Raw genomic sequence first — 13,971 nt, forward strand, 5'->3', positions numbered from 1 at the left:
TCTTTGAGAATTCCTAGTAATGATGTGTATGCGTGAGTTCCAGTGGGGATGGGGCGGAGTTTGGGAGATTGATTAAAAAAATCATAGATTCCAGGGACTTCCCTGGTGGCGCAGTGGTTAAGAATCCACCTGCCAATGCAGGGGACACAGGTTCGAGCCCTTGTCCAGGAAGATCCCACATGCCGCGGAGCAACTAAGCCCGTGCGCCACAACTACCGAGCCTGCGCTCTAGAGCCCACAAGCCACAACTACTGAGCCCGCGTGCCACAACTACTGAAGCCCGCGCGCCTAGAGTCCGTGCTCCACAACAAGAGAAGCCACCGCAATAAGAAGCCCATGCACCGCAACGAAGAGTAGCCCCCACTCGCCGCAACCAGAGAAAGCCCGTGTGCAGCAACGAAGACCCAAAGCAGCCAAAAATAAATAAACTAATTTTTTAAAAGTCATAGATTCCATCCTTTCCCCAGAGTAGATGTGAGAGGGTGCGGGTGCCGTGCAGGGTGCGTTCAGGGTTGCAGTCATGATCACTGGATTTTTTCATCCCCAGTTTCCCACATTCATTTATATAAACCATTTCATTTTCTGGAGGCGAGAAGTAAATCTGAGGCAGGCTCCTGATGCAAGGGGGATTTTTACCCATCAAGTGTCTTTCTCCTTTGAGACCCCAGGCAAGAGGAAGCAAACTGACTAAAAGTGTGTCAGCTTGGTGCCAAGCACAAGGCACGTCTCGTCTCCCGACACGCTCTGCAGAAGGTCTTATCTCCTTCTTTGCGCAGAGGAGGAAGCGGAAGCTGAGAAAGTAGAGGGCCCAAGTCATCAAGGTCAGCGGTGCACACAGTCCCAAAACACGCTCTTTCTCCTGTGCCAGCCTCTACTTCCGTTGCGAGGGAAACGAAAGGCAAGAGAATTGCAGGTCTTGACTTTTGCAAAGAGTGGGTTTTATAACGATGGCTGTATACACACTAGCCAGTGCTTCAGGAGGTATGAGGATATAAAATAAAAAAGACTTCTAGGGCTTCCCTGGTGGCGCAGTGGTTGGGAGTCCGCCTGCCGATGCAGGGGACGCGGGTTCGTGCCCCGGTCCGGGAAGATCCCACATGCCGCGGAGCGGCTGGGCCCGTGAGCCGTGGCCACTGAACCTGCGCGTCCGGAGCCTGTGCTCCGCAACGGGAGAGGCCACAACAGTGAGAGGCCCGCGTACCGCAAAAAAAATAAATAAATAAAAATTAAAAAAAGACTTCTAGATCACTACTGAACTTTCTAGAATTTCTGATCTTATTAATATACCCTCCTTATCAGTACAGGCAGTACATCAGTTAGTAAGCCGCACTCTTGTAGGCATCAGGGATACAGGATAGAAGAAAAGCATCAAAAATCTCGATCTCCAAGGAGCTCTCTCTGTGCGGTACCAGCAATGCCTGCAGGAGGGCTGGGAGCCTCCATACCTTCCAGTAATCTGTTACCTGACACATGGCTAGTGTAATTTTAAAAATCAAGCATAAAATGCAAGTTTCTAAGCTGACTAGAGAAGACAGGTAGGTGCTGGTCATGAAGAAAAGTTTAGGGCTCTCCACAAATCTTCCTGCCCCTGGGGGGAAACCAAGGAAGGAGGAGTGGATTGAACTGGTCACCTTTTAAATAGGTGTGGGAGGGCCCTGGCCAGGTGCGCTCCCAGGAATCAGGGCCGCCGTGTTTGTATCTCCTGCAATGCAATACCCAGGGCGGGCGAGAGGCTGCCCTAAGAAGGCCTAGCCCAATCATTCCGGCCCCGGGGCGAGAGCTGTGGGTTGTGTCCTCTTCTGCCCTACCTCACATCAGCATGCTGAGATCTGAGACTCGTGTTTGGGTGTGGAAAATACACAGAACAGGGAATTTTAGCTTCTTGGGTTTTCAGTGCTTAAATTTAGCTTAGGTAAAGTTTTCTAAAAGATCCAGCTTACCTCACTAGCATTCTGCACAGTAGAATAAAGCGTAACTTTGCTTTACTTTACTCTTTGTACATAGGCTTCCCTGGGAGACCTCAAATGGCCCTCGACGCGCCAAAAAGGAAAATAATTTATTAAAATTTAACTGTCTGCCAGGCATTGTTCGAAACACTTAATGCAGATGATCCCATTTAACTCGATCCGCTCTGAAAGGTAATTTTAATTCTGTAGATCAGGCAACTGGCTTAGAGAGGCTAAGGAATCTTGCCAAGGGTTGCAGAACGATTAAGACCGATTCAGAAGGCCACACTCTACAACAATACTGCATTAGTCATGCTCTGTATATTCCAACAGTGGGCAGTCCATACATAAAAGGGAACTCTACACTCAGTCCAACCCAGAAAATTACAAAAGTACACCCTCACCGGTAACTCAAATTTAGTGTTTAAATACATACACGAAAAGAAAACGATGTTACACGTTCTCTAACTGTACTGTTACTTTTTCTTTTTCTTTTGACAGTCCAGAAATCATTTTTAAAATCAACATGAAATTAATGAATAAAACGCTGAAAATCAAACATTGTTCAAATATATGGGACAGCATGGCACAAATCTTCATGGAACAAAAACATTATGATGTTCCTTTGCTGACAATCCAGAACTGCAGAGCTCAATTCTCAAAAATCTACAAAGTGAGTCAACGCGTCAGAATTTGAAGCTGTTATTAAAGACAATCAGTGTGGCAGATATGATGGATCACTAAACTACTTACTGCCTACAGCACATGTGGATGTGATGAGGTATTTGAAGATAATAAAGAGAAAAGTTGCATTTAGACTTTCTTTTTAAAACTACACCACATATAAAGATTTCAAACTTACAAAATATTGTGTTGAATACAAGGTCATTTTCATTTTTATGAAAGAAAACGACGTGAACTTTGATATACTTTAATGAGCATTTCTGGTATACATACTATGTATCAGATACTGTGCTAAAACGTGGGGATAGGAAAATAAATGACTCATTCTTTGTTCTTGAATAGCCCACAGTAGAGTAAGAGAGACAAAATTGTTGCGGTCCAGGAGCCACACGTCTGGAGTCAAGTTCCCCGGTAAATGCGACCCGTGTCCCAACCAAGGACACCTGAGAATCACCAACACCAAGCAGAAAGATTAGCAAAGGATTTATACAAGTACAAGTATAGAAGCTTACACAAACTGTCCGGACAGGGTCCCACTCGGAGAGAAGTGAGTGAGACCCCGACTAACAGTCGGGGGAGGCTTTTATACCCTTCACAGGACAGGAAGTTCCCAAGGTGGGAGGGAGCTGTTTAATTTTGAATCAGCCAATCAGGAACCCGGTTCTTCCTGCCCCAAGCAAGTAAGCAAAGCAAGTTTTTTACAGAAGTCAAAATGTACTGTTAGCCCTGAAGCTGTTCTTCCGTTTCTTTCGTCACAAAATGATTGCACCATGTGGCAGAGCCAAGCTAGTTGCTCTCCTATGTCCAAGTGGGCTACTCCCCCAGGCCACTGCATCTAGACGGTGCACATGGCCAGTCTCACCAGTAGAGTGCTGACACAAAAGTGATGTCTGCCACTTCGAGGCCAGGCCCCACGCCTCCTGTGGCATCCTCCACACTCTCTTTGTTCATCAGTTAGCACAGTGCAGGGGATCTGCAGAAAACTCCAAAGCCAAAAGGAACAGTGGACAGGTGGTTGTATGGGTCAGAGCCCACACCTCCCACCCAGAAAGAGAACCCTTTGCTGGGATAAACCACTGTCCTTTGGGGGCTGTCTGTTAAGTTACTAGACCCTGACCAATAGACAGTATAATGTAAATGTAGTTTTCAAAATGAAAGCACAGCATAGGGAGCTCTAGGAACACAAGAATGAGACCCCTAAGTGATGGTGAGGGGGGAAGGGAGGGAGGGAATTCCTAGAGGAGAGGCAACTGGAGACTCATCCCAAAAGATAAGCAAGAATTACCTGGGGTGGGAGAAAATGTGACAGAATACTACATTGCATGTACAAATTTAAAGGGTACAGTGGAATAGAGAAGGTACTGGACCGGTAAGCAAAGTGGGTTCTCACCTAAAAGCAATGTAGAGCCATTCAAATACTCCCAGCAAATACTCCCAGCTGCAGAGTCCTCAATGGAGAACAGTTCGGAAGAGTTGGGAGCTAGGAAAGGCAGAAAGGCCAGTTACTCGTCTGCCGCAGTTCCCCATGGTAGGAATGAGAAACGCAAGGTTTGGTGCAGAAAAGAGGAAGCAGATCAAAGAGCGCATGGAAGCATCAAAGGAACTTTCTGACCAACTAGACAAGTGGTAGAATATGGAGAGGTCATCAAGGAATGAAGGGTTTCCAGGTTTCTGGATTAGATAACCAGGTGAATGGTGGCACCAGAAATGGAGAAACAGGCTACAGGAGAATGGGGACGATCAGATGTACAGAGAACAGGCTGGGCTCGAACTGTATATGGGACATCAAAGAGGTGAAGTCCACAGGCTGGTGGATATTGAGTTCTATAGCAAGTTCAAGGCTAGAGGTGTGTGCTTGAGGGTAGCTGAAGCCATGGAATGGATGAGATCCGATTGAAAGAAAGGCCAGAACGCTGAGGCGCCAGCACACAAGGCAACAGTATTGGGGGCACACTCATCTGTTGGGAAAGGTGATAATAGAGACTACAGCACAATGATTCCTTCTAAAGAGGTGTCCTCAGCTCCAACTGATGGTTGCCATGTGGGAGAGTAAAGCGCAGTGCTCTCAGAGCTTCCGATTCCTTTTTCCCTTCTCCCGGGTCTTCAGGTACCGCTGCAGCGCCTGCTGCGTGAGCTCCCGGACGCGCAGCTGGCCCTCCTTGCAGGGCACCACGGTGCCGGTCCTGCCGAGGTGCACGGTCAGTTTCATCCTGGCCCCCGGCGACCAGGCCGGGCTGGGCCGCACAGGTGTCAGGGCCGACAGGCGCGGGCGGGCACAGAGACCCTGGGGTGCCCCTCCGGGCCGGAGGCTCGCAGCAGAGCCCCTTGGCTCCGGGCAGGCGGGAATCGGAGAGGAGGCGGCAGCGGGGAGGGCGACCCCCCAGGTGGCGGGGGGCCGGGGACGCCGCGGCGCAGGGCCCCGGCCCTGGCCCTGGCGGTGGCACGTGGGGCCGCAGTTGGGAGGAAACTTTTGCGCCAGATGCCAACGCCTCCACTGTGCGCCTCGCTCTGGGCTCCCACCTACTTTTTCTTTTTCAACACTATTTAACATTATAAGAAAAATATTACTAAAAAGAACAGGATCTTAATCTTTTAAAAATTGTCATACAACCTTTAAAAAAAATCACTTTTGCATATTCAATTATTCTGAACGCAATCATATTCCAGCTACTACACTAATCTGCCTACTGGCCAGTTCTTGTTGGCAAAGCTAATCTCCAACCAGGCCTGTGTGTCCTCCCGAGTTCCTTGTCACACTGGCATCTGTTCACCCCCCAAGACCCAGACCTGGGGCTCCGCTTCTCCCTGACCCAGTCTTCACTAAGTCACGTGGTCCCCATCCTCTCTCCAATAGCGCTTCCCCAGGTCAAGTCCTATCACAACATCACCTGGACTATTACTCCTTAGTTACCGAACTGCCCTCCACCAGCTTGTAGCCGCCCTCCAATGGCTTCCGCCTTCCACCTGGTGCCCACCTGAGCACTCTAGACTCTAGGCCATGAATGATCTCAGCCAGCAGGCATTTCGGCCTCTCTGACCCTCAGACTCCTTGTCTGCAAACAGGGTAATAACACCCATGTGCTGGGAAAACTCAACTCCCTAACTCAGCACTTAGCAGAGTAAGTGCAGTCAGTAAAAGTGGTCTGCTTAGCCTGAAAGTCTTTTTCTGAGAGTTTCTTCTGGGCATATTGGAAGAGAAAACAACACTTTCTAGAACCCCAGAAGCTTCGTCCCTATGTGTCTAGTTCTCCTTTTCTGCCCACAGAATAAAGATCAGAAGAGAACCTTCTGTACCCTATGCTGCCCCCCTTCCAGCTGCTCCTTGGTCCTCTCAACCAGGCTGAAGTTAATATCCCCACCGTGTGACGGTCAACAGAGGATCAGAGGGTACAGGGGAGGGGAGTGGCTGCACCAGGGAATTATCAGAACTTCTAGGTGCTGGACAAAAACCTACACAGGATGGATGCAGGGGCTATTTCATTTTCATTCTGCTCCCAAAAATGTAGCATAATAGTAAATGTTAAACAAAATAAATAAACATTACCTACTAGAAATAGGTTAAGAAAGAGGTTGAAGGTACGCCTTTGTGATTTTAGTCATCAAAAATGCTATAATATTCTAAAATACTAGCAAGTATAAAATGAACCAATTTTGTTATATAACAAAACAAAAAATAATATACTTCAAAATAAGGACAATGTAGAGAAGAATTCTGCATTTTATTGCACTCAAATAACATTCAACAGAAGATGATTACACTATTTTTAGAAAATCCATTGATGCTGCCCAGCTTGGCATATATCTGTAAAGACAAGGCTCATTCATTGAGATATTTGGAATTAGAAAGTATTTGAAGTTGACCACAGCATAATGAATCCTCAATGTCCAGAGTTCTAGAGATTACTATATACAAAAATCCAGCAAAATTTATTCTACGCATTTATCAGTTCTATGTCACTCCTAAGTTTCCCTAAAAAATATGGCTTTATAAAAAGTAGTGTTCTATAATTCACAATACAGAGTAAGAGCTTTATGAGATTTTGAGTAGCAATTCTGTATTACCCAGATCACAGCTTTAGAAAATTATTGCTTCTTTACTAACATATTACTTTGGGTTTCACTACACTACAGTTCAGCATAACTTACTACATTGTACCGATGACCTCTAATGATAAAAATATAAAATCTCTTTGATTTTAACCCTAAAAGCAGAAAAAAATGCCACTTTATCTTAAAACAATGTGAAAATGATCAAGAGCTCCCCGGACACATAAATGAAACCACTTCTTAGAGCTTTTTTTTTTATAGCTCAGGGTCCTTTCAAAATGAGGGTGTAGCTACCTTTTTTTTCTAACAAATGAGTATTTTCATCACAGCAGCTATTTCTGAGCCACAAATTACTCACACTAAAAATAGAAGAAATGCTTCAGCGTGGAAAGGAAAAGGCTCAAACATTGTCAAACAGCAGCGGGCCTCTGGCTTGTGAGCACTTTTCACACAGCCTATATCACCCAGCCAGAGGCCCCGTGGACTTTTATACATGGAGCAGGCTTCAGCATTGTACGGGCATTACTTAACCAGCCAAAGGCAGAACAACCTTTACGTTATGCACCAGTAATTGGTAAGAGACTTCCTAAAATTTAAACAAATACTCACAGGACTACAGCTATTCTACAATCACTCCGAGGTGTGGAAAAGCATTTTTGCATGATATAACAGGCCATTCCTTTCCCCTGCGTCCTAACAATAATGTTCCCCCCTTATTTTGAAAAATAAATTAACCATGATAATTTAAACTTTTATTGAAATTAAAAATTTTTCTAATTAACAAGCTAAAAGCTACAGGAATCTCAAATGTTGAGTTTTACCCTGAATACTCGAAGCTAATGTAGCAATTTTTTATAAAGGTATTGCTGCAGATATATACAATGCAAATCTTCACAGCTAATAATGACCCCATCCGTGTCTTTAAGACACTCTTAATGGTTTTAAATCATGTTTCACACAGTGTATACGACTCAGCCCAACACAGTTAGTGTTAATTACGGATAAGAGATATTAAAACCCTGCCATGATAATTGCTGCTACATCATCAATACGATTATTAACTATTGTCTGAAAAACACATAAATGCAGGTAAGACTAAAAGCTGTGTCACAAAAGGAAAAAGAAAAGAAATCCAATGGATCCACTAAGGCTATCAGAAAAGGACATGCAGGAATGTAACATCACATGTGATTTTTGTTTCTAAAAAAAAATACACTAAAATGCCAGTGGACTATGGTTCATTCAAAACATCTTTAGTGGTCATTCCCAAAGATCTTGGTCTGCTCAGAAATTACTTCACAAGATCTATCCCAGCCATCTTTTGCAGCGTATGGGTAAACTGGTCCTCCTGTGGTGGTAGGGGCAGCCTTTCTGAAGCTTTAAGTATCTGCAAAAATAAGGGGAAAAATCTAAATTAAAGGACCAGCTAGACATAGACTGTGAAACTGCTTCATGTTTACTCTACTTTTAAAAAACCCACCAACAGAAGTAAATGCTTTTTTTTTTCTTTCTGGTATTGTTGTTGTTGTTAACAGCAACAGGGTAACAGAATGATTCACTACCTAGAGTAGAGTCCCTGGGGGACCTACTACTATGAAAGTAGTTCCTACTACTTTCATTGCAAAGCTAATGAAAATTAGAGGTTCTCTAGAGCATCTGAGAATTACAACTGAATTTTAAAATGTCAGTCTTTTGAAAAATACAAGCATTAAATTTCTCCCATCAATGTTTTCACTGTATTAAAAAGAAATGTAATAGAGGGGGCGGAAATCTAGTATGGCATTTGAAACACAAATATAGGAAGGATTTTCAAGCGGCAACAGGATACTGAAGTTGCAGTTAAAATATATTACTTTAATAATCTTATATCATTTTAATGTTATTGAAGATATAAGTGGCTGGTATAAAAAAGTATACACTATTTTAAAAGAAGTAAAATTCATTCCTGTCCAACTTTCAACAAATATTTTCTTATTCCGAACTCTAGTGTCTGATTTATGTTACTACCACAGCACTGGATCTATGTTACAATTAGAGTAAACAAGGAGTTTGTGCACATAAAGGCCCAGTCAAATTCTGATATAATTTCTAAAGCTGGATTTTGATCCTTCCTTCCTCCCTCCCTCCCTTCCTTCCTTCCCTATGTATCTGTCTACGTGTGTGCATACGTGTGTGTGTGTAACCAGAAATTTTTATATAAGCAGAATTATTTGGTGCTAATGAGAAGTAACTGGAAATTATATTTACACTTTTGTACATCCAACAGAAATGAATGTTTGTCTACCAAAAGACATGAATAAAAATATTCACAGCTGCTTTCTTCATAACAGCCCCAAACTAGAAACAGTCCCTGCAGCCATAAACACAGAATGGAATTTTTAAATGGAATATTACAGTAAATAGCAGTGATAAAACCAATAACTATAAATATCAAAGTGGATGAAACTCACAGTCATAATGATGAGCAACAGAAACTAGTCACAAAAAAAGTGTATATATATGTGTGTGTGTTTACTTGCGGTTCTATTCAATCAAATTCAAAGACGGGCAGATCAGTCTATGATGACACAGGTCAGAACAGTAGTTATCATTTGTGGGAGCGTTACTGGGGGAGGGGAGAGGGAGAGACCTCCAGGGGCTGGAAGAACTCTGCGTAGTGGGTACAAGAATGTATCACACGTACAAGTCCATCAAACTGTACCCTCAACATGTGAGCACCTCCCTGTGTGTAATTTACACCTCAACAGAAAGAGTTTTAAAAGATGGGTTTGACCTTAGGTTCTCTTAGAATTTAACCATTAGCTAGATTGTGAGGAATAAGCATTTCTGTAACCTGTGCAATCAAAAATCCTGGAGACCATGGGAACTTATTCAAAGTATGAGTACTGATAACAAGGCAAATAACGTAAAAGCTCAGTTACAATTCTGAATGACTCAAATTATGCCCCTACATATTTGAAGAAGTCTCCACTCAGAAGCAGTCCACCAAGTTGCAAACCCAGCGTCTCCAAATTCAGGCCAGTGGTCTCTGCTACCCTCTGTTCCTCCCGCCTTCTGTATCTCATTAAGGTTCCATCATTCATCCATTCAAGACAGAAGCACAGGAATCAAGCTCGACTCTTCCCCCTCAACCAGCCCCTCTCCCACCAAATTACCTCCACCTCCAGGGTCCGTGAAATCCGTCCCTGCTCTGCATCCCTGCCACCAGTTCCAGGTCCCACCACTTCTGCTTAGATGAACACATCTGCCCCCTGACTGGTCTCCACCTCCTCACAGGACCTCCTCTGTTCAAATCTGGATCTGACCACGTGACTCCTTGGCTTGGAATTTTTCTGCTGCTTCCCTGCACTTTCAGGCCCTCGTCCAAATTGGCAAACATCGTTTACGGGATCCTCCGAGAAGCGCCGCCTGCCCATCCACACTGTCTACTTACACCTGTACCTGGCACACCACCTTGGTCTTTGTGCTGCAAGCACTTGCTGTGCCCACCCCGAACGTGCCAGCTCCTTCCCTTCCAGCAGCTCCTCAAGGCTCCGCTCCAGCACGACCACACGTGAGAGGCCTTGCCTCACGCTTGCACTCCAGGCCCCAAAGTCGGGTTAGTTCCCCATCCTCTGGGTGCTGCCCTGTGTACCACTCTGAGAAGTTAATGACTCCGTATTGGTTGCTATCCCCAGCTGTACACCCACAGGATGGGATTATCACAGCGATAAGTATGTTATTATGAACTTTAATATGCAATATTAAGATTGTATAACCCTAGTCGTAGAAAGATCGGGGAAGGCAAAGTAATCATCAGTTAGATTCTGAGGGCCAGGAAAAACCGATATCCAGCATTTTGCAGAGGGCCTCAGTTTGCGTTTTCCTCTGAATAAGGAATTTTAAAGATTGAAAGGTAGTAAGGAAATGGGTCCCACGACTGTCTCCTCAGTTTCTGCATCACATAATTCAACACTGTTGCAAAAGCAGTCACCTTATTGTACAAAATAGAGACCGATTTATGAATATTATTCTTTTGTAAGACTGAATAATTTTAAAAATGTAATATAAAGACTAAGAAGATAATAGGAAATAAGCAAACCCAGTGCAATCATTACAAATAATTATTGCTGACTCTCCGCCTCACATCCTCTTTGGTAAAGGTCAAACTACAGCCGTGCAGTGCATCACTCAAATTTTTATGACACCAGAATGTAAGACAAATGCATTACAACTGACAGGTTACAACTCCTTGATCAGGTCTCTCAGAATTTAGCTTCTCTTGATCCACCTCAGAGATCAGGCTAATTAATTACTAAACAGTAAGAGCCACGGCCACCATTTACTGGGAGCTCACTATGTGTCAGGAAGTATGCATATGAATCAAATCTTCATTTTCATTTACTTCAGCTGTTAAAACATCTCATCAAAAAAGGCACCTTATTCCAGCCCCGCAAGCACTTAGTATTTTGTATTTATGTTCCAAGGAAATTCTTGGACTTCATTTATAAAACACCACAGTAGAAGCACAGAACTTTTTGGTCAGAAAATATTATTACGTTTCATACCTTCATTCAAGTCAGGTAAATATCAAAAAAATATCAACTATAACTAGAAAAAAGTCAGTGTTGCAGAAACTCGTTATTTTTAGGAATACTTATAAAACAATTTTCTTTAGAGGAATGGATAGTAATCAAAATGCAAATTCAGTGACCTGCCCTCTGCATCCTCAGGTTAGAAACAAGGCACTCTGTGAAGCACTCTGCTCAACAACAAAGAGGAAATTACAGAAGCAGGACGGAAACATCAACCTTCCTTGCTCTGTGCATCTTTCCTAAAAACAAAATATACTCATAGGCCCAGCAGTCATCTTGTAAAAGATCAATTTCTCCATGGATTTCTTTTCTCATTCATATCACAATACCAACAATGCAGTTCCTTTAGTATTCGTATATATTTTAAATGTACAACACACCACAACTATCAAAATCTAAAACAACACACCACAACTATCAAAATCTAAAACATTCCAACTGTTACATAAGCAAATATGAGCTGTGGTGTAACTAAAAACACTCTTTGATTATAAAAGGTTTTTTTCCTCTTGAAATTTAGTATTTCAATAAATCTTGGAAGGCACAATTATTTCTACCAAAATCAGTAATACAAATGTACATCATTGCTACAGAATTCACATTAAGCATAATGTGAAAAATGTGAGTAAAAACTGAACCAATAAATGACACAGAAAGAAAACAAATGGAAATAAAACAGAGAAACAAGAAGAAATACATTTGAGAAAGAGGTGTTGGAAAATCCTCTCCTAATGAAACATTTTTTTCCCACTTTGAAAGCAAAAGGTTTCTATGTTAATCTCCGATTGCAGGTATGGTTAATGTCATCTTTAAAACGCATTTGAAAGCACAGGCCTTGGTTGAACTCACTGATGATGGATGAGTTTAAACTCACTGATGATGAAAGGGACATATGGGGGAAGGGAGGAAAAAGCAGAGGGACAGGTGTTAACACAGTGGGCTGGCAGGAAGGACTGCCTGGGTCACGCAGGGCACAACGGTGCTCTGGGCTGGCAGGAAGGACTGCCTGGGTCACGCAGGGCACAACGGTGCTCTCGGGGAAGACGGGCGGGGGGAGGAGGGCCAATGTCACTAATTTAAACACTATTAAACTTTTATCTGAAGGCAAGTCTGATTCCACATCCTCCATCAAATAGCCTGTCAAAAAAAAAGGAAAAAAAAAAGCCTACCTAACTTCCACTACTAGCACCATCTATAACGGCAACAATCATACAGTACTTTGATCATGAATACTCCTCAAAGTCTACCTCAACAAATATGTACTAGACTCAGTCTGATGTCTATTTCCCATTACTTTGGCTCAACTGACGAAAACACGGAACATTTTCTTTTTAAATTTAGGTATAATTAATCCTCCTCTCTCAGGAATTCCACTCTTCATAGAATTATTCCAACTAGTGTATCAGCAGCATCTTTTAAATTAAACATAAAAGGAAAAAGTGATACATCTGACAAAATGCCATACCTGGTGGTACTTCTCGCTGTTCCTCTGCAGGGGGCACGTGCACCTCTAAAATAAATAAATCATAAATCATAAAACACTGCATTACAGATTGCTGACCAGTATTTAAAATACAGACCACTGATCTTTAAGTTACAGTGATCATTTTTACAGACTTTTTTGGGTGTTCAATTGCAATTATCATAAAACATTAGGTTTTTCCACCATCCCAACAAAGAAAAATTAGCTATAACTTCGTAAAATGTTGTATATTTCTCAACTGTCCTGAACTACAGGCTTTAAAACATTATCTGCCTAACTGACTGACCTCAAAACTCTGTCTGGCAAAGGAGATATGAACTAAAACCTAAGTTTTCACCACAATTTTGCATCAGACTTGATAAGAAAGCTGAAGAAAGACATTTAAAGCATCTCGTTTCTTGTTAACGGCACAAAAAGTTAAATTGAAACCGAATCTTAAAAATATATCACTATCTTTAATAAACTTGTTTTTGAAAAATAATACTCAAGGTTAACATATTCTAAAACTAGCCAGAAACGTGGATATGAATGTTAACATCTAGTCTTTTTCCTTGGCTACTTCAATCTACTTACAACTAAAGAAACTGTAAGCCTCACCACTCACCAGTATAATGATATATTGACCTGATTCACTCTATAAAATTACATCACCTTTACATCTTCATCCCTACCAACCCCTGTAACATTACCGTAATCGAGAGGTAAGACTGTATCTGCTTTCCCTTTGCTCAAGATTTTTGACAGGCTTTGGTCAAAAGGAGGAATTTTTATTAGCATTTTCTAAAACTCAAAATATTTATGCAGCTATTTTAATCATTTTTCTTCTTGCATTACTTTGCTTCTAATTTTAAGAATGATACATGCTCAAAACAGCTGGAAATATTTTAGATAAAAGTAAAAAGGAAACAGAAAAATATCACACATATTCTCCCTGACCCCTGTTAAGCTTCTGGAAGAGTTCCTTCCTCTAGTGGCAGTACCACGAATGTTTACTAGCTTTCTGTGTTGTGACTGGCTTGTTAATGGTTTGCCTATTTATTTGGTTCTTAATAATCTAGAGACATGTTAGCACTTTACCAACCTGACCAATATTTTTCTCAGAATTTCTTTTACTTTTGTCATTTTAGGTATATTTGAAAAGCTTGTACACATCATAAAGTATTAACCACATCCGTTGTTATTTTCATCCCTGATTTTATACTGAGACATTATTACTGTGATAAATTTTCATCCAAAT

At 42.2% G+C, this 13,971-nt stretch overlaps 1 protein-coding gene across 1 annotated transcript in view; it reads right to left on the reverse strand.

Annotated features, from left to right (window-relative positions):
- ASPH (aspartate beta-hydroxylase) overlaps positions 1–13,971 on the reverse strand; it is a 216,926-nt gene that overhangs the window by 105,721 nt on the left and 97,234 nt on the right. Inside the window, exon 13 of the mRNA XM_007471474.1 lies at positions 12,717–12,761. Coding sequence (XP_007471536.1) covers positions 12,717–12,761 — 45 coding nt within the window. The remainder of the gene's footprint in view (positions 1–12,716; positions 12,762–13,971) is intronic.

The sequence above is a fragment of the Lipotes vexillifer genome, unplaced genomic scaffold (assembly GCF_000442215.2).
Source record: "Lipotes vexillifer unplaced genomic scaffold, Lipotes_vexillifer_v1.1 scaffold165, whole genome shotgun sequence".
Taxonomy (NCBI): Eukaryota; Metazoa; Chordata; class Mammalia; order Artiodactyla; family Lipotidae; genus Lipotes; species Lipotes vexillifer.